Below are 21250 nucleotides of genomic sequence, written 5' to 3' on the forward strand. Positions count from 1 at the left end.
CCTACACGACTTTAGACCTTCCTTACTCTTACCCCACTTTGCAGAGAGGTACTTTATATTCCTAAAGGATCTTCTATAAATAGTCAAGTAAAATCCCTTTTTCCCCTCCAGTAAACTCCTCCTCCAGGGTACACATCCCCCACCACGGCCCAGGTGTGACCCACAAAGAGAAGAGGTTCTGGACCTGCCTGTGCCTCACCACAGAGCCTTGATGCAGTGAGACCTCCCTCCAGTGCTCCCTAAGCCTTTCACTGGCAGGTTTGGGCTGGGTGGAGGGCTTCACCTCACTTTTTTCTTGGAAAACATCCAAGCCCAGGCACCAAGTGCTCTCCAGGTGGAGAAGGAGCTGGTGGGTCCCCAGCACTGGGATAAGGGCAGGACGGAGGCCACGCAATCCTTAATACTGCTGGTTAACTTCACATTGAGACAAAGCACTCAAAAGAGCTTTTTTAGAGATGAGCAATTTCCTTCTATAGATAAATTCAAATAGAAAACAAATATACTAAAACCAGAGACGAGACAAGAGCTGACTGAGGTTTTTTCTACCTTACAAGTTACTCAGGCACCTTTCCTGCACCACCAGCCACGGAGGAAGGAGAAGTTGAAAACCTCAGGGATTTGCACTACCCTTCCAATAGCAGCTTGAGAAAAGGAAGGAGAGGAAAAGAAAAAGAAATAATAAAAAATAAAAAAGCACAGTGTTCTCTCAAGTTAAAAGAGTTCTCCTTTGCTTGCGTTTGCATAGAAATTCCCATAGGTCAGCACCAAAATCAGGTCCACCCCTGTCCCACACCCCAGCTCCCCCAGTTCCTACACTCCCCCAGTTAGTGGCTGTGTCACAGGAGGGTTCAGCTATCTGCAGAGGAACTACATGGTCATGTTAAAAAAAAAAACAAAACAAAACAACAAAAACGAAAAAGTGCATCACACATTCTTGATTTTTGATTTTCAGGGTTACTTATAGCAGCAGCATTAATCCAAGACAATGAACAGTTGTAGATTGGTTCTTAAATGCAGCAACACTTAATGAAATGTCTTCAGGGAAGGGCATAAGAGGGTCCTTCTCAAAAATGAAAATTAGACTATTCAATATGGACAAAAAGGAGATAAAACAAAATTAAAGACACAATCTTATTTACATTAAAAAACAACATTCTTGTTAAAATATCTTTACAACACCTAAGCAAAAAAATATGTATTTTAAGAATAAAGCAGGAACTCCTAAAGCAGTATCCATTTTTGGAACCCTTATTTAGCACCTGAGGAAAGACTGTATGGAAAGCAGACAGGCTGGGGATTTTTTGTGGTTTTTTTTTTTTTTTTTTTTAGAAAACTGTAAGTTGTATTTTTGCTAAATGTTCAGAAGTAAGTTCGCAGTACACAAGTTTCATACCACAGAAAGAAATGAGCAATTCTTTTTTTGTTTGTTTGTTTGTTTGTTTTCTTCTTTTTAAAGATCTTCTACTCATTAATAAGGCTGTAGAAAAGGGACACCGCTATCTTACAAAATGGCTTTAGAGCTCTGGACATGTTATATGAAGCTTTCTGATTAACAGTCAAGATAAATCCAGCTCAGCAACCCCTGGTGAGGGCACAGGCAGGACTCCTGCTCCAGTCCAGCACAGGGAATGGGTCTTGCCCAGGACATGAGGCCACCACAGGGCTCTTTCACCTCCCCAGACATCCACAGCTGCACTCTCCTGTTGCTTTAGAGGATCTTGGGCAGGGCAGAGGAGCCAGCCTGACCCTGGGGTGTAACATGTACTGGGCAAACCTCTAAAGCTCTGTAATCCCTGGAAGGCAGCACATGGAGATCTCCTTCCACCAGCCCTGGCTCCTGCTGGGTGCACTAGGGTTTTCCCACAAGGAAAAACACTCTGGTGGTGGCCAAAGCCAAAATTACTCTGGCTTTCTTGCCTACCCCACCACACCAGCCCTTCTCCTGCCTTACACACCAGTGTGAAAACGTGCAGCAGCTTTGAAGTGGGTGAATCCTTGTTCTCTCCCCTCCCAACCTCACCAGCTCCCTTGTAAACAGCCTCTCTGAGAAAAATCACAACTGATGGACGGACAGAAAAGCCTTCTAGGGATGAGAGAGAGAAATACTCTGAAAGCTTGGGACACCACAGCAATTTACTGAATAAAGATCAAAACCTGGACACAGGGAAACTACCGGCAGTTCTGGCTGTGAACGCCATCACTCCCAGATGTCCCTGAGGTCACCCACTGGCCACTTGGGAAAGCACACCATGGTGTTATTGTCACACTGCCTTGAAGGTGAAAGCACTAATTACACACACAACTGGGAGCACATCTTCCAGCTCTTTTTTTCCCTATTTTTTTCCCAGCAGGAAGGAATTTTCCTTTCCATTCAGCTAGCTGGCTCACCCATCACCCATTCCCAGGCGCTGGACTCACAACCTAGTGAGAATTGGGTTTCTTTCCACATTTCAAAGAAGACCACAGCAGCTATGAAAGGCAAAAAAAGTGGGATTGACTAGCTCAGAAAGGTTTGAAGTGGGTTAGTGACAGAATCCACGCCCTGGAGGTATCCACTGGTCAGAGACAGGAGATTTCTACCAGGTTTCACAGAGGATCGAGGTGGGTTTAACTTAACTAAACTAAAACCAAACTCCAAGCAAAGCTTGAAAGCCATTGCTTTGCCAATCCACCAAATGAGTGGAGTGGGAGAGGGCACTGAAGGCCCCAAACCACTGTCATGGAGCAGTTGTTAAAGCACCTCTTGGAGCACATGAACACTCCACGATGCACCAAAAGCACGCAGATCCCAAGCTGGATCTGGGTGGCATTACACACTCCAGTCTCTATTACACAAGACCCTGTACAAGACACACCCAAAGGAATCTGCTGGCAGAGGAGGAGAGGTGGGGAATGACCAGAGGAAAAAGGAGACAGCCCCTGCCTGTGCAGGAATCCTCACTCCAACAAACAGCCTGAAAAGGGAACCAGAGGAAAGGGAATCACAACGGGAAGAGAAACAAGAGAGAAGCCTTAACCTGAATTAGTATCCTCATAGCTAATAAAAAAATAGGTCATGATCTCACCCTTAGTGCTGCTTTCCAATACTAGACATACTGGAGGGGTTTTGATTTAAAACTTTCTTTACTCAGTGTAATGCAAACAATGGCACAAATAAATACACGCTCACTCTCCTCACAGGTCAGATGCTCGCCCCCACAGACACCCTCGGGTGCACACCCAGGACAGGAGGCTGCTGCTCCCCTTCCCAGGCTGTATTTGGTTTATGCTACAGTACTAATACTCTGAGTCAAACAAAAACAAAACAAAACATGAGACTTATAGCAGTAACACCTTATCGTTATTTCAATGTGCTAAATTAGTCACAGCTCAATTTCAGTTTGTTTTTTTTTTTTTTGTTTTTTTTTTTTATAAGCTTACACAAAAATAATCAGAAAACAGATTAAATCTTAAGATATTTTTAATAAGTGCTCAGTTAAGAATTGTGTGAGGACTTGGGGAGGACTGCAGACAGCGACAGGGTGAGTTACATGACAGCACGAGGAAGTTCCTTCCATGGTCCTGCCTGGCTCTAGGCAATTGTCTATCCCAGAAACACCAGGGAGCCGCAGCTACAGGAGCTCAGAGAGGAATTCCTAACTGCTTAGAGCTGAGCACACGCCGTGGAGATCACGGAGACAGACAGACAGACAGACATGTGAACAGAGGATGGGCAGAAATACAGCAGAGAAGGCGCTGCCGAGGGTGTTTCTGGATGGGTCCCGCTGGCGAGGCAAAGCCACAGAGATGAGCATCAGGGGGAATCCAGCCCAACCCATCGCTGAACCGAGCTCCTCTCAGCATTTCTTTCACTATTCAGGTGACAGACTGGACTAGGCCAACATGAGAGTCCTCAAATATTCAGCAAGACTCAGACCTTTCTAGAGGCGCAGGGTCAGTGCTGCTCAACTCCTGCACTGCCCCAATCACAGACCTGGGGCAGGGGTACAGGACAGCACAGACCCCAGGGAAGCAAAACAAGGTGGTTTTATATTTTTTTTCTTTTTTTTTTTTCTTTTTTTGTTAATGGAACCCAGCCCTTAAGGCGACAAGTGACTACACAAGGCAAATAAATACACAGCAGAGCCTTAAAGCCAGTAAAACAAACTGGAAACTTTGCTATTAGCCTTCAACTTTTTGAAAATAATAATAATAATTTAAAAAAATGGAAAAAGAACATTTCTTCCACCTTCATTTTCCCAGCCCCACTATCCAGTTTGTTAAACACTTTAAAGCTCAGGAACGCCCCAGCTCTTCAGCAGGGGAGCTGGAGGCAATTCCAACTTTTGGCAAGCAGTTGGGAGACTCAACAGAATTAAAAATAGGAACGTTGGAGGACTAGATGTTGGGCACATCTGTAAACATGTTATGCATCTCAAAGTTACACACACCTGCAGAGGTGGTACAAGTTTATAGGTGAAACAGAAATATTTGTGACTGGCCAACCACACATTTCTGAACCTGGACTGATACAATACATGATGACTATATAGTATCACACTCAGGATTATACTATATAGCTCTGGATACATCAAATGGAGTAGGCAATCCATAGTCAAATGTTTAAGCGTGGCAGAAAGCAAGCGTCTTACACAAGGTACAGAATTCAGGTTTCATTGTCCCACCGTGAACTCAAGTGTCTCATTCAGGAACAATCTTATTAAAAGTATAAAAACAATTTAAAAAAACACATGCTACATACTCCTACTAAAAAAAAAAAAAAAAAAAAAAAGGAAAAAGAAAAAAAGAAAGCAATAGAATCATAGAATATTCTGAGTTGGAAGAGACCCATCAGGATTGAGTCCAACTGCTGGCCCTGTGCAGGACACCCCAAGAATCCCACCCTGTGCCTGAAAGCATTGTCCAAACTCTTCTTGCACTCAGACAAGTTTGGTGCTGTGACCACTTCCTTGGGGAGCCTGTTCCAGTGCTCAACCACCCTCTGGGTGAAGAACCTCCTCCTGCTATCCAACCTAACCCTCTCCTGACTCAGCTTCAGGCTACTCCCTCTCACTGGTCATGAATGAAGAGATTGGTACCTGCCTCCCTGCTGCCCCTTGGGAGGATGTTTTCCCCTCAGTCTCCTCTTCTCCAGCTGAATAAACCAAGTGATCTCATGAGGTTTCCCCTCCAGACCCTTCCCCATCCCCATGGCCTCCTTGGGATGCTCTCTAATCGGGGTCTTTTTTATGTTGTGGTGCTCAGAACTGCCCAAGAACTCGAGGTGAGGCTGCACCAGTGCACAGCAGAGCAGGCCAGGTCCTGCTGGGCCTGGTGCCCCCCAGGGCATTGCTGAGCCCCCTGGCTACCAGGGCACTGCTGACTCAGATCCAATGGGCCATGGACCAGGAGCCCCAGCTCCCTTTCCACGGTGCTGCTCTCCAGCCTCCCAGTCCATCCAGGGCTGCCATCCCAGGTGCAGCATCTGACACTCACCCTTGTTAAACTTCAGACAGTTGGTGATTGCCCAGCTCTAATTTGTTGTGGGCTCTCTGCCCTAGAGGGTGTCAACAGTTCCTCACAGTTTAGTGTGTCAGCAAAATCAGTATCTCTTTGAGTCCTGAACCCAGGCTGTAATGAGATGTTGGGCTGAGGATGGAGCCCTGTGGGACCTTCTGGTGACTGGACAGCAGCCCCATGTCTTGATGGCAGATCTAAGCACAAAGGATATTCCAAAATTTTGCGTTTATCTATTCCTCCTAATGCCCCAGAGGGTCCAGTCTCATTTATAGGAGACACCAACTGCTGCTGATTTGGAGAGCCAGCATTAGGCCACCAACACCCACGACGAGCACTGGGTACATGGGGAGCTGGGGCTGGCCAACAAACCCATTTCTGCTTTATTCATTACTCACTCTTGCACTGGACCCTGTGAACTTTCCACCTTTTAAAAAAACCCAGAAAAACTACCCGACCCCCACATGATTGGGACACATTACACAAGCTGCAATGGGACAGAGGGGTTACACAGCTGGAGCCTGCGCTCTGCTCAGCCTTCCCTACCACTGCTAGGAAGCTTTCCTTTCCCTGGGATTATTTTTTTTTTATTTTTTAAAATTATTATTTTCATTCCTAAGTCCTCCATTTTTTTTTTTTGTAATAAAATATATTTTTATTAAGAGATAATTAGAAGCAGAGCCCGGAAATACACAGACTGCATTAAAATATAAAAGAGCATTTCCAAGGGGCAGGAAGCCCAGCCACTGGCGTTCTATGGACAAATTGAAAAGGATTCAAATTCCCATTTTTTTCTTTTTTTTAAACTTTTTTCATTTTTTTGTTATTTTGAAATTTTTTTAAGAGAAAAAATAATTCAAGAAGGGTGAAAGTTAGCAGAACTCAATTCCTCTTCAGTTTTCCAATGAAAATGGGAAAAAAATCCAGCACATTTAGTGTTAGGAGACAGACAGAGCAAATATGAAGCACCTACAGTTGAAAGCAGAAGATAGTTTTTTTTGTCTTTTTTTTTTTTTTTTCTTGCTCCCAGTAATACAATGGCATTAAACTGTGGGAACAGTGGGGGGTTTTTTTGTTGTTTTTTTTTTTCTCCATATTAAATGCCTAAACAGATTGCTTATTTTTCCATGTTGTCTTTTAAAATGAAATAACTCTTCAGTTGCAATAGTCCAACGTGTAACAGGAGCCAGGTCAACTGTGTGACTTCACCATGCATCCTAGAACTGCAGTATTACCATCTTTCCCTCAGCAGAATGATCCTTTTAAGACAATATCACCAGCATAGGATTGCTGCTTTACTCCTGGCAAAACATGCGGATTTATAATTCTCTGGAAAAAAAAAAAAGAAACTCTGCAAACTTCAAGGCGTTTCTCCAGCATTCAATGGAAAACAAATCAGAAAAAAAAAATAAAAAAGAAACCAAACAAGGGAGGTGGAAGGGAAAGAGGAGATGAAGGATGGTGATTCATCCTGATTTCCCTGTGATTAGTGTCACTACAGTCACAGAACAAGAAACAGAAACCTTGTCAAGTGGAAATGCCTCTCCAGTGGGTTGCTGTTGCCCATGCAGACGACAGCAGGAACTTTGAAACCGGGTTTGTAATTGAGTCTGTGTTCCTTAATCACTTGCATTCATTCTTTAAACAAAAACAAAACAAAACAAAAATGGAAAAAAAAAAATCTATTCAGTACCGGAGATTAAATAATCACGTGTGTAGTCTCGTTGAAATAAATTTTCAGATTCCTTAAGAAGTCTAATTACTTTCAGTTGCCATTTTTAAATAACTATATATATATTTGTATATATTATCCTGTGATTCTAGTTATGGTTCCTCTGCTGCACTGAAGATTTAGAAGGAGCATAAAAGCCTTTTTGTCCCCCACGAACAGCACAAATGCTGCAGAAAGGTTAGAACAGGCAGTCTTGTCTTGCTACCTTCATTGATCCGGGCGATCCATGGCTTCATCATAAGTGATTATCCTTTTGGGATCTGGAAAGAAAGCAGAATTCTAAGTTTTGGACAAGCTACTTTCAGGGCCTGTAGCTGAAAATAAACACAAATACTTGGCTGTTAAGAGACTTTTCCTTTGGATGGCCCCCTCCTGCCAAGCCACCCCAAGGCCAGGCTGGCTCCCCCAGAGCAGAGCTGCTCCCCACAGCAGCACACAGGTCTCCACATACAGATCTTTTCACAAAAAATCTCCTCTCAGGTGACTTGTGGGGATACACCAGAATGTAAAACTTATTATTGGATGTGACATCCAACACCAGAAATAGAAAGCAATTTTGTATACACATAAGGAAGAGTCATTAAATCTAATTTGACACTGGGTTTATTGCTCTTCTAGAGACTCTGCTTCTCTCCAAGCAGCTCACCATTATAGCAAAGCTTTTTGTCCTGACTTTCAGCGATCTGAAACAGAGATAAATCCAGACTACAAACCACAGGAGCTGAAGAACTGAACCCAGGCATCTCCAGACATAGAGATAATCCACTCTCATTCATCCCCCCTCCCAACAGACAGAGCAATTTGGTTCATTTAGCCCTTCCAACATCCTTACCTTGCTTCTGCAAATTCCAAACCGCTTCCATTTCTGTGGAGGCAAAAGGAGACCACTGTTATTATGCAGATTGATGCTGCCATTAGAGACCACTCCAAACACACTTTAATTTTCCAACTGTGGCAGTTGTGCTGGGGCTTTCAAATAGAGCCAACCCCTTCCCACCCAGCAGCACAGTCCCAGCCCACAGGACAACACAAATTTGACATGAATAATCCAGCAATAAAAGGCAAAGGCATAGCTGTAACATGGTCTTAAGGGTCAGAGAGCCAAGCTGAGCATCAGAAATGTCATCACCATTCACCAGTCCTACATATCACAATCTAACTTCAGGCTTTACTACTCTGACCCCAACGCTGCTTTGCACATTACAGCCTCAACAAGGAGCCTGAAGAGATGATTTTTCCAAGTTGATGCTTAGTGAGTGTGAAATGAGAAGTGCTGGACACAGTGAGCTGCACATGGTTCACAGCATGTGTGTGCTGAGGCACCAGGCAAGGGCTGCAGCTGTGAGAACATCTCTGAGAGCTGCTGCCAACACTGTCCAGGAGCAAGGTGTGATGCTCCACACACCTGCCTTGCAGGTCTTCCCACACTTTACCTCTACAACACGTTTGCAGGCTAAAGAGAAACCCTTCCCAGTTCTCCCTGGACACACACATGCTTTTGTTTACCTGAGAAATAACAGCAAAGTTAAATGCTCTTTTCATTAACGCTGAGAAACAGAAGGCTCTTCCCTTTAAAACATCCCCCAAACAAAGATGCATCTTTAGAGAACCATTCAAAATAACTACTTTGAGCTGCTATCACGTTGGAATTTCATGAGCTAGAATATTTTTGAAGATGCTGACTGTACCCTGTGCCCAAGCTCAATAGACAAAATTATAGAAAATGGGTATTAGTTGGAACACAATTTTCCAAGAACCACTTTTCAGTCTCTTTTCTGCCAGAAAGGGTGACAAGACCTTGGTAGAGGCTAGGAAAAGGGAATGGTAAGAGATTATCAGGCCACATGGGATGTGCAGTAAAGCACAAAACAAGGCAGTGAGTAAACCAGCACAGGAAAGGAAGAAAAAGCCCTACAAAACCCACGATGTGTGCCAAGTGTCACCTCCATCAATTGCCTCCCTTCTCCAACCCTTCATCTGTCCTTTGTCCCCTACAATCTCCAGCTCCCTGGGGCAGGAAATTGCATGCAAATAAATATTGCCAGCCCTCCTTGCACAATTAAGCCTTTTGTAAGGAAGGCCCTGACAAAATTTTACGAGGTCTGTTATTTTTGTGTCAGGATAGTAACAGCAACACTTTGCACTTCTATAGGGGAGCCCTAAGTGCTGTGGGAATAGTAGCCAGCCTCTAACACCCCAGGGACAGGAGCAGGCTGGCGAGGGACTGCCTCCCTCATCTGCCAGATGCAGATTCCCCTGAAGTAAAATGAACCAGCTACTAAAATTACCTCCTGTGGAGTGAGTTTTCCATTCAGCGCAGTTTGATGCATCATTTCCTAACAGCTAAAGAACATCTCCCATTTTAACAGCTTTCCCCAAAGGCACAGGACAGAAAACTACTCTCCAGTTGTTGCCTCCTGCACATTAGAGCAATGCCTGAGCATGAAATACAAGGCAGAGCTGAAGCACCACCCACAACCACATCCCCATGCACAGACCATTGTCTTGTGCACCTCGTTTGGTTTTAACTGCTCTGGACACAACAAGAATGTGAACTCCATGTATTAAAGAGTATCTGACAATAGGACAGATATACAGACATACAAACAGACATATTGTTAAGAACACACCAAAAAATTACTAAGTTGACAAAACTCTGTTAAAAAAAAAAAAACAAACCCAAATCTAAGCCATTTCAGACTTCAATTTCCCTTCTCCTCCTTCAGAAAGGGAGGGTGGTGTAAAGTGTCCTGGACATCCCAGACACCTGGACACACTGGCTGGCAGATGCTCAGCAGGACCAAGCTACAAAACAAAGACCATCAGCAAACAATGCAATAACAGCTCTTACTAAATATCACCTGCCACCAGCAGAGCAAGGTCCTCCCCTCCGCCTGGCAGCACAGGGGACAGGTTAAAGCACACTGACCAAGTGACACAACTTCACAAGGGAAAAGAAAGTAAGTTCCAGGCTAACTGCAACACAAAATTAGGGGGGAAAATGATTTTTTTTCCATCTTAAAATTGAACTGTATGATTTATCCTGCTTTACTTGGTAATACAGGTAAGATTTCCTGCCAGCTCGAGGCTGTGATCACCTGTGAGTGACAAAAGGCACCGTGACAAATGCACGGCCACTGTCACAGGGTGACCAGGCAGCTCAGCAGAGCCACTGCTGCCCAATGCCTGGCTCCAGCCAAGCAGAAAGAAAGACAGCCCTCAAGAACTGGGCATGCAAGAGGCCCCAAGCCTGCTTTCAGCCCTCCTTCTTTGAGCTCAGAGCTCTTTTCTTGAGCCTCTTTTCCCTGGATAAAGCTCTCAGAGTGAGTTTAAGCAAAGGACTCCTACAGCTGCTCACCCTGCATGAGAACAGGGGCATCCTCACCACCAGCCCCTGTCCAGTCTCTCAGATACTGCCCCAGAACTGCTGCTTTCCTGCCCAACAGGAGCCACCACTCCCAAAACCAGACAGGGGGCTGGGGAAACACCAAACTTTCTTCTCCAGTGGACTCCAACCCAGCTGGAGAAAATGCCACCAACAAACCCTTGCACAACCCAGCATCAAAGCCAGCCCTACTCCTGGGGCAGAACGAGGTCACCTCCTGTGCCCCTTCCAACCTCTCCTTTTCCAGGATATTTCTTTACAATTAGCTGGCTTCTCCACAGCCCTCAGGCTGGTGGTTTGCTGAGGAACTGCCTGGGGCAGACAATCCCAGCCACATCCACCTAAACCACTTTTTTCTGGAGACTATCACTGAAACAAAAGGGCGCTGGAGGAAAGCTTTGATGTCAGGAAAGGACTAAGGCACACTCTGGTGAATTGTGCTGGGATTCCTCATAGGTCAATAAACTTTACAGCAGGACAGGTATGTAACCTTGGAGGGGAAAAAAGTGTTTCTGAAATAACCTGCTAAGGCAGGCATTTTTACACAAATTTTCTTTGCTAGAAAGGCAGTCCCTGCAAACAGAAGTGTCTGCACAATGCCATGCTACTACTTCACTGTCCTTATAAATTCCAAAATTGTCCCTAAAATACAACAGTAAAGAAATAACAAGAAGGGACCATTTTTGTCTGATGTTTGCACCTGCAGGACAATGATTAAGTACAGGGATTTCCTTGGAAACAAAGGAAAGAATAAGTACTCCATGCTGTGGAGACTCATGGCTGTACAGCATACACTGTACTCATCCTGACAACTGGAAAGAGCAGGGACTGGAAGGAGAATTAAATCAGCTTTTGCCCCACAGCTCAAGCCCCACAAGGCCATAACCAACAGAGCGAGCTCAAACCCCTTCCCACCTTGGGGGGATGGGAAACCAAGGCTTTTTCCCCCCGCCCCTCCTGATGTAAAGGATGAAAATTGCTGAATTCACAGCTCTGCTATTTCTTCTGACCCAGTTCACCATTCCAGCGAACGCCACTCCTGGCTGGCCCACGCTGCCTTGCTCTATTTTCCATGCTGCTCTCCTGCTTCTTCATGCAAGCAGAGATGCTGCTGCTGCAACCCAGGTGCTCAGAAGGAACAAAGCAGCAGCACAGGCAGAAATTCAGGGGCAAGAACAAGGGAAACCCTGCAGTTCCCTCTCCTCCACCCATGTGGTCTCTGCTGCTGTGCAGCTGAGCTGGAGGCCTTAATTATTTGCTTTTTAGCTCAGGACAAGCAAATTATTGAGCTTCCCACCACAAAGCTTGCCATCTAGAGCTCAGTGTTAGTGACAGCCTGGCCTGGAAGACTGCAATTGCCTGAAAATGACAAAATTCTCCAAAGTGTTGACAACTATTCTGATATGAAGTGCTTCATCCAGCTGTCTTTAAAAGAAGGACTAAAGCAGTAAAAGAAGATGCTAGTTTCAATGCAAGCAAAGCTGACATACACTCAAGCCTCCTTATCTGAAGCACCAAAATATCTGCAAGAATCAGTTTTACCTCAAAAAGATAAGGATTTTGGCAATGCCACACCAAGGCAGAAGTTCAACTTCTAACCTTGACAGGGGACAATGACTTGAAATGAGAGCACCACTCCTTCCTGGGCCTTCCAGTCTCCATGTGAAGCCCATCCCTGTCTCCAAGCACATCCAGAGCAAGCCCACCAGTGCTGAGCTACATGAGATCTCCCTTGGTAAATCAGATCTGTCACTTGTGAGCGTTTCAAGGCACCACCACAAACTGCAGGCAGCACGGGCTGTCAGTGAAGGCAGCCACACTGAAGGATTGTGTTTTACACTCAGGCACATCAGATGATCAAGGGAGTCTTTTTGCCCTTTAAAGAGAGAGGGGGGAAAAAAGAAAAGAAGCAAGGCATGGAGTACAATGAAACCATCAGGAAAAGTCTCCCGCAAGAACAAGAGAGTGCATCATCATCCTTGCCTGAATGTTCCCAGTGCTCTGGAGAAAAAGCAGTCAGGGTACAGGCTAGGGAACACAGGAATCCTGCAGCAGGACCTCGCTGTGCTCTGCAGCCACCCAGCCCTGGCAGCACTCAGGGACACTGTGCTGAGGTACAGGAGCACTGTACCACAGCCAGCTCTCTCTGGGTGCCACCTCCTCCATCCATCTTTTCACAGGGAAGCCGTGAAGCAATTACAGTTTATAATGTCCTGTGCAGTTGCTGGGCAAACCACGCACAGGAAAGCCTGGTTTGCTGGAACAAAGCTACTGAGTAAGTTGGAGGCTTTCCCAGAGAAATTTACAGTCCAGGATGAGGATCCACACAACCTGGTCACACCTGCAGGCACAAACAGTGCAAGAAAGAGTGTGCACATTTGTGACATTCAAAGCACTGCAACCACTCACACTCATTCTTCTCTGCAACCCCCAGAGCTTCATCCTTGCACTAAAACATGGAGCTCAGGGTAGAGAACACCAGGACTCCACACTCACCCCTGTCCTTGTCCTGTGATCGCTTCCCTTTGTGTTCATAACCCCAAGGGCAGGGCAGATGCAAAGATCAAACTACCCAGACTTTGCTCAACAGCAAACAGATCAATCTGAGAGGGAGAAGTTCACGAGATTCTCAAAATCAAAACCAAACAGTCTGAGGGCCCGGAATGCCCTAACACCGACCCAGGCAAAGCCACAGGCTCTCCCCAGCAAGGAGGAAAAGGCAAATCGTGAAAAGGAACCGAGTGAAATCTCTCCTTTCCTACTGCAGAGGAACTGGCTGGCTTGGAGCTGGACCTCAGGAAAAGAGCCCAAGATAAACGGAGAGCACAGTGTGGGAATTAACCCCCGCATTGCTGTCCTGCAATCACACCCACAATTCTGTTTTTCAGGCATTTCACAGCACACGGTGGGCTCTGCTGCAGGGCCACGGCCATGAAGAGAGGACAGGAGGCACCATTCCTCCAAATATCCCTTAACCCCTCTCACCCCAAGGATGAAACGCAACACCCACCATCATTACAAAAGTACTAAGACTTGGCCTGATCTCTTTTTTTGGAAAGCTTTTGACCACTAAATAGGAGAAAGATAAGCCCAAGGTGTTTGGAGCACCCCGTCAGTGCATTAATGACAATGCTGATTAGCAACAGCCATCATCGTTTACCCCTAAGTAACACCCTGAAGATGGCACATACATAACGTGAAAAAGAAATCAGCAGAGATGAGTGCTGGGGCAGGATCGGGTATCCCCAGGCCATCATGAGGATGTTTGCTCTGGATGCTCAAAGCAAGACCATTCACATGCAGAAGAAGAGCAGAGAACAGTATTTTAACGGGTGCTTTAAGTGGCCATTCTTGCCAACAAATGTAATTAACTCCTGTGTTTAGAAGAGCTCCACGCAGCCAGGCTTTGAAGTTAACACCTCCTTGAGAGGACATGGGATGGGAGTGTTCTTTATTTTCCTGTTGTTCCTATTGTTTCACTGAGGTCTGCCTTTCACAGCAAGTGAGAATGGGAGAGCTGATGAGCCTTGCTGGCAGCACAATTGCTGCTCCACAAGTTCAGGCTGACAACAGAGAGACAAACAGAAGTCTAGGGAATATTTTCAAAATTAAGAAAAAGATCACTGAGGATTTTCTTCCATGTTATGCTTTCTGATGGGAGAATGGGATTTAAACTGCAAGAAGACACAAAAAAACGAGACTAGAAAGCCTGCTTTAATGCTGGAATAAACTGAGTAGAAAGGAGAGGACCCAGATAAAATCAATTGATGAACACTGTTCTCAAGAATACTAGAGCTTGAAATGTTAACATCTTGAAAGGGAGATGACCTGGAAAAAATATTTGGAGTTATTATTTTTAAATGACTGGGCTTGTTACTGTTACAGGAAGGCACTCGAGTTTATGCCATACAGACTTTGTGAAGTGGTAATTCATGAACTTTGCAGAGGGTGAAAAGAGCAAATCTGCCAAAGCCAAGCAGCCACCCTCTGCAAGGGGAGCAAGACATTATCCCTATATGCATGTGGAACATTAAACAAAAAAAGGCATGATCGCCTTGCTCCCTTCAGGGCAGAGGGGTGCAGGGAGAGGGAAGGGGGTCAGAAAAAGGAACTGCCCCAGTGTTGGTCAAGAGTGAGAAAATAACACTGTGACAAAAGGGAACACCCAACCAGGCTCCTGCTAACACTGAGCCAGCACCAAAAGCCAAACGCTGCCTCAGGTCCTCACACTTCTGGGGTTGAGGCTAAAGCAGAAAGCAAGCCATGCCACAGGCTTCCCTCTCTTCGTTCCCATTTTAAAGTGTCTGTATCGTTTTTGAGTCATTTCAATCTCAAAAAAAAAAAAAAAAAAAAAAAAAAAAAAAAAAAAAAACCAGGAAAAAAGGGAGCTGGACTACAAAGGACTCCATGAAAGCAATAAAATCATCTGAAAGATGTGGCCTACAAAGACAAGGAGAGAATTCAATCTGCAGCTCACAGAGGAGCTGATAAGAGAAGATTGGTCTTGCTGCTGCCATAATACTCAGGGGCAGGGAAAAAGTGTGTGTGGGGCACACTTAAAAAAAATAAATCACACCTACAGTCGTAGGAATAATTTCTTCTTCCTTCAAAGCCATGATTTCATGGTCTGATCTGCCCAGGGGAGAAGCTGCAACACTTTGGTGGCAGAGGTGTGAGTACAGACTAAGAAGCCTTCACAGCGACAGAATAGCACCTGGTGCAGCTGGAACAGAGCAGCTGAAACCACACATTTAACTCCTTCCAATGCTGGGTGGCTCACGAGGACCTGCTAAGTATCATCTCTCTCAACATCACTCATGCTTGTCCGCGGGAACAGGGAAACAAATACCTCTTAACATTAATTAAACAACCCTTTGAGTAACTTCCCCAGACCGTTATTGCCGTGAGAGGATATGCAAGCAAAGAAAAGGGTCATTTTTAAAACAATTAGAATTGCTGGAAGGAACATACCATGTTAGAATATTGCACTTCTAAAAATAAAAGAGAATAAAAATAAAAGAAGAGAACGCCCTTAGGCGGCAAGTGAAGCCATTACCTTTAGTGTGATATAGAATAGCAGCCCTCAGGTCAAAAGAACCCCAGCTATCTTTCCTTTCTAGGCCTCTCTGGTACCTCTGTTCTTTGGCGGAGGCTAGCAAATTGTTCGTAGGAGAGGCCAGAGGATTCTCTACTTCATAGTCTTTTGAAAGAAACACTAAAGCACCTTGGCTACCGGTGTCTGCCTTTTGTAGGTCACCTGTGTGATGCGACTCCAAGGCTAAGACACCACCCTCAACAGCAGTCCCAGGCTTAAGAACAGCACTAAGAATTTGAGGGCTAGTCCGTTTATCCAGCTCATAAGCCTTAGGAAACACAGGTTGTTCAGTTCCTGAGGGAATGATTTCAGGACACTGTGAAACCAAAGTGGCAGGATATTCCCCTTGAAATGTCACTTCCATTAACTGATTATCCGCAGATTTCCCCACAACGGTTTCAGGTCCAGCACTGGGCTCGTTTATGAAAGACAAGCCCCACTGATTCTGGAAGATATCCCCCAGGTTCTGCTGATTCGTCTGTGAAGGGAAATCGACTTGTGCTGTCCCCAGGAGCACAGTTTGCATATTTGAAGGGTAGATAAAAAGGCCAGATTTCTTTTGTTCGAGGGCTGTCGAAGTTGTACTCATGTCCTGGGGTACAGACTCAGAGGAGGAGGTCGATGGTACAGTACTAGCAGCAGTGGAGAGCAGTGGCTGGGCCCCTGGGGAATACACACTTCCATCAGTCCCAGCAAGGATTGGCCCGTTGGAGAAGCTGGCAGAAGTGACAGATTTCATAGCAGACATGGGGACTTGGGACAGTCGACTTGATGATGTCTGGGCCTGAGTTTCCCCAGCAGATGATGAAGACGATGAGGATGACGTGGATGGGGTTTGAGCTGCTTTGTTGAGGTTTTCTTTAACTTTACTTGCATAACTAATTTTGGGAACAATTTTAGCACTGCTATTGTCCACTGGAAAAACCGGGGGTGGTTTAAATAAGGTCCATGAGTCCTCTTTAGACGTAGCCGATGATGCGTGCTTCCCTTTGGGCCGGTCATCAAACTTCTTGCTGCTAATCCCAGGTTTGGCATCAGAGTTTTTCCGTGGTACATCCCCGAGCCCAGGCTTCCCCCTGCCTGCTCCACCAGCCCCAGCCTCATATTTCCAAACAGGCTTAGTATTTTCAATTCGGTTCCCCTTTTGTTCACTATAATCAGGCTTGAAACTCTCAAGTTCCTGTTTCAAGGTTGGTGCACTGACCTCCTGCTGCATTATTTTGTCCTGTACTAGATTCAAGTTCTCACAACCCTTGGCACTGTTGCGCCTGCCTTTCCTTTTTTTAGGTGTGGTATATCCACTCTCGGAGCCGCTGCCATCGTTGTCGGCCCCTTTGCCTACGTAGCCATTTGTGATGTAGCTGGAATTGTTGGTCACCACGCCGTTTGGAATAGACACTCCCTCTGGCTTGTCTGAGGACTGGTTCTCTCTGTGTTTGTTTTCGTAGGACTTCTCATTCTTTTTGTCCATGCTATTTTTCTGAATGAAGTTCTTGGTTTTGATTCCAGCTTTCCCCAAAGCACCGGCCTTCACGGTCTGCTTTGGGGGGACATTAGGATCTACGAGCTGCTGGCTGCCATTGGGGACCCTGGATCCTGGGGCGGTGGCTTCATCAGAGCACAGGCTGCCCTTCAGGGACGCTTCTCGCTCTCCTGCGTTACCATTCAGCTCTCCGTAGCCTAGAGGGAAGCCAAAAACAGCAAAAGGCAAGAATTAGAATGTGAAATGTTAGACTTGTCATTGCAGAAAGCTGCAGTCAGCCCCAAACATATCCAGTTTCCTCATGCAGACATTTTTAAAATAGGAAAATATCTAGTCTCTGAGGTAAAGCTGCATAAATTTATTTGCTGGAATGCACAGCAAGAAGGGTTAAAGCAGGAAGGACCAGCCATGACTGCCTCCCGCATAACTGAGTGACACACAGATAACATAACAAAGCAAAAGAAAATACAGATACTATGCCAGGAAAATATACAGTACTGAAGATCACTGGCAAGCTGGAAAGCTATTTCATCAGCTACTATTTCCAGGTCACAGAGAGGAAAAAATTAATTTCCAGGATGCTTCAAGACAGCGGGATCCATTGCCTTTGTGACAAGATCTGTGGAGGTTCAGGATACACACTGTGAACAAGGGACAATTCCTACCATCTCCATCAGCTCCTGGGCCTGCAACACCAGCAGTCCTCCTTCCCACCCTCCTCCCAAATGCCATCTCAGTAAAGGACTGGGGAAATAAAGCACAGTATTTCCAAAAGGACAGCAAGTCCAGCTGGAAGATGGAGTGAAGAAAATGTGGCCACATCTCCTCAGAGCGTTTCAGGATAGTGACCAGCACCTCCCTACACACGCTCCTGAGCACTGAAAAGGTGAGAGAACTAAGAAATGCATGCCTGCAAGGGCCCTTCTGCTGCCACCAGCAGTGGGTCTCTTCCCCACTGAAAAACTTGTATTTCAGAGTCCCCAGGAGAGCTGGTATGAGCCCGAGACCCAAGAAATAAAGCATTTGCTTGGGGTTTCAACTCATAAAACCATGAGATTGTGCTGTAGACTGAGCTTTACTCTTCCCTTCTGAAGTTTACTCCAGGTCCCATGGTTCTGGGAGTGCAATGGAAGCCTAGGAGAGTCCACACTGAACCACCCCAACTTCCTCTTTTGCTTTTTCCTCTTTAAACACCTCTGGCCAGAGGCCTGCTGCTTTCGAGGACCCTGGCCAAAGCCCCAAGAGAAGCGCTGGAGATGGGGAGAGCACACAGTGCCCTGCTCCACAAACACACTCCAGCTGCACAGGGACCCCTCCTGCACCCGCTGCTCCTCTGACTCACCCGTCCTCCTTCCCCCACAGCCCCCGACCCACCTCAGGCTCCATCTGCAGCCACGGTGGCACCGAGTCAGCCCACAGAGGGAGTCCCTCAACAACTGGAGCGGGCAAAACTCCAGCTTGGAAGAAGAATGTTTTTGTTGTTGCTGATGTTGTTGAAATTAACTGCTGTAACTAAAAAATCATTGTTACCCTCACATCCTGGAGCCTCAGATGTCTGGCAGATGTAACAGCTCAAGTTCTGTGCAAGTCGGGAACACAAGAATCCTTGTAGGAATCTTTACAGAAATTCCACAACTGAGTTTGCCGAGGGGGATCAAAAAGGATTTTACTACATGAAAGTATCTGTAACCACCACAACTTCCACTATAACTTTCAAATAAGTTGTTAAAAAATTTAACCATAAATACTTCACCCCAGAGAGAACTAGAACAGTGGGATCCCCTAAAATGAAGTATTTCAGAATAACCATGAAGAGGAAGCCTTCTCAAGAGCAGTGTTATAGCTGACCTTGTATGACTCAAGACTTCTGACACCACTTGTTAATGAAACAAAACAATAAGAGTGGTCATAAGACCATTGCAGATGAGGAGTGAAAGAATATAATGAAGAACAAAATCCATTTCAGTAAGTCAGTGTGTCAGCAGTTTCTAGTTCCAATTCTCAAGCATTCACAGCTCAGCTGCCTGAGTTTTCTCCAAATCAACATTTGGCACAGCTGGCCTTGGCCTGGACACAGAGGTGCAGCAACCAAAATTTAGGAGAGAGGAAAAAACCCAAGATGGTAAGAACAGGTGAAGAGGATCTGGCAAGCTCACAAACCGTTTCAGATTTGGGAAGGGAGGGGTGCCAGCCTAGGCACATATTAAAACCCTGGGCACGCTGCAAACAGTGAAATGACTTCTCAACTTATTTTTGCTCGGTAACTTATTTTAGCGTGTGCCCGATCAGGTCCCTCCCTGCCTGCCCAAGCTGCACATGGGGCACTGCCGACCCCGCTCCGCTGCTTCCAGGCCCCCTCCCACCTCCCTCCTCGTTATGTAAAAGGAAAATTCATGCGAAGGAAAGAAAAAATAAATGTACGCGGCACTCGGGCCGGCTGGCGGCCACGCACTCGCTGTGACCCCGCAGAAACCCCCCCAGAGGGATTGCTGGAGCCGGGGAGGCCCCCAGGAACGCGGCGGGGGCTCCGGCCCTGCCCGGGATCGGCTCCCCCCGCGCCGCTGACCGGCCACCGCCTCTGCGGCGCTGCCGCCCGGCCAGCGGCGGCTCGGCCCGGCCCGGGGGCCGCAGCCCCGGCCCCGGCGGGGAGGAAGCGGCCGAGCGCCCTGGGCCGGGCCGGGCAGGGCCGCGCCGCCTCCCGCCGCCGCCGGCGGGGCCGGGCCCCTCCGCCTGCTCTGACTCATTGATCCTGGCGCTCATCAATCGCCGGCCGCCCCCCGCGCCCCCCGCGCCCCCGGGGCCCGGCCGGCGGGGGCAGCGCGGCCCGGCCCCACGTGCCGGCGGGCGGCGGTGCCGGCGGGCCCGCGGCTCCCGCAGCCCCAACATGGCGGACAGGAAGCGGCCCCGGCGCGGCGGAGAAGCTTCGAGCCGGGCCGGGGGAGGCGGCGGCGGAGGAGGAGGAGGAGGAGGGAGAGAAGGGGGGGCCCCGCTGCCGCCCCGCGTAGGTCACAGGCCCCGTCCCGCTGCCCGCTCCAACCTGGTCTCCGCTTCGGCGCCTCCGTGTGCTGCGGGCCGCCGTGCTTGTGCTCGTGGCGGAGCGGCGGCTTAGGCTGGGCTCGGCCGTCGGGCGGCGGCAGGTAGGCGCTCTGCGGGTGGTGGTGGTGGTGGTGCCCGTAGTAGTAATAGTGGTGGTGGTGATGGTGGTGGTGGGGCTGCTCCTCCATGGGGGGCGGCTGGCGGGGCCGGGCCGGGCTGGGCGCTCGCTGCTGGGCCGTGCGGCTCCGGCGCGGGGACGCGGCTGGCGCGGGGGAGGCGGCGGACTGGCAGCGCCCGCCCTGCAATCAGCGAGCGGCGCCGCCGCGCCCGCCCCCCGCCCCGCCCCGCCGCACCGCGGCCGGGGGAGTGCCGGCCCGGCCAGCGCGGACCCGCCCGGCCGCCCCCTCCCCGGGCCAGCGGCAGGTGAGGCTGCCGGGGGCGGGCGCGCTTCGCCCCTTCCCCGTGCTAGCGCGGCAGAGCCGGAATGAGCGGCCACGGCCGAGCCGCCTCCGTCCCCGGCCCTCGCCGTTGGAGCGTTCCATAACCGGCGGGGAGCGGCGTGCGGCCCCGGGGGGCTTTCACCGCAGGGTCACCGGGAGGAGGGCTGCCCGGCATGCCGCAAAGCCGCGTTTTGCCGTCATGGAGCGGGTGAACCGCGCCCCGGGGCAGGCGGAGAGGGTTGGAACAGCCCCAGCGGAGGGGATCTAGGCAGGGATGTGAGCACCGAGAGCAGCCGGGCTCCCGGCAGCAGCAGCGCCCCGGATCGCTGCCGGGCAGAGCTGCAGCGCTCCCGCGGCAGCCGGAGCTCAGCCGGCTCCAGAGCTCCACCCGCAGCCGCCCGGGCGGACGCGCCGCTCCCCGCACGGACCCAGCCGGCCCGGGAAAGGTGGGCGCGACAAATGCACCTGTCCACCTCCGAAAGAAGCATGGGAGGTTTAATTGATGCTTAACAAAAATCAAAGGTTGATGGGGAAGCCCGAAAGTGTAAGGAGAACTCTTGAAACTTGACAGAATTTGTAACAG

At 48.1% G+C, this 21250-nt stretch overlaps 1 protein-coding gene across 3 annotated transcripts; it reads right to left on the minus strand.

Moving 5' to 3' along the window:
* Positions 1-1273: 1273 nt before the first annotated feature.
* Positions 1274-20430, minus strand: NUFIP2 (nuclear FMR1 interacting protein 2). 3 transcript variants are annotated; one of them, XM_059486693.1, is made up of 5 exons: positions 20229-20430; positions 15670-17388; positions 8061-8093; positions 7434-7488; positions 1274-6825 (listed from the first exon to the last, which is right to left on the minus strand). In XM_059486693.1, the coding sequence occupies exons 1-4, from the start codon at positions 20413-20415 to the stop codon at positions 7436-7438; spliced, it is 1992 nt and encodes a 663-aa protein (XP_059342676.1). In that variant the 5' UTR covers positions 20416-20430; the 3' UTR covers positions 1274-6825; positions 7434-7435. The 3 variants fall into 3 exon arrangements, with proteins under 3 accessions (XP_059342676.1, XP_059342678.1, XP_059342677.1); XM_059486695.1 differs by having other exon boundaries at positions 1274-7134; XM_059486694.1 differs by having other exon boundaries at positions 1274-7488.
* Positions 20431-21250: the final 820 nt, after the last annotated feature.

Source organism: Ammospiza nelsoni, chromosome 21, assembly GCF_027579445.1.
Source record: "Ammospiza nelsoni isolate bAmmNel1 chromosome 21, bAmmNel1.pri, whole genome shotgun sequence".
Taxonomy (NCBI): domain Eukaryota; kingdom Metazoa; phylum Chordata; class Aves; order Passeriformes; family Passerellidae; genus Ammospiza; species Ammospiza nelsoni.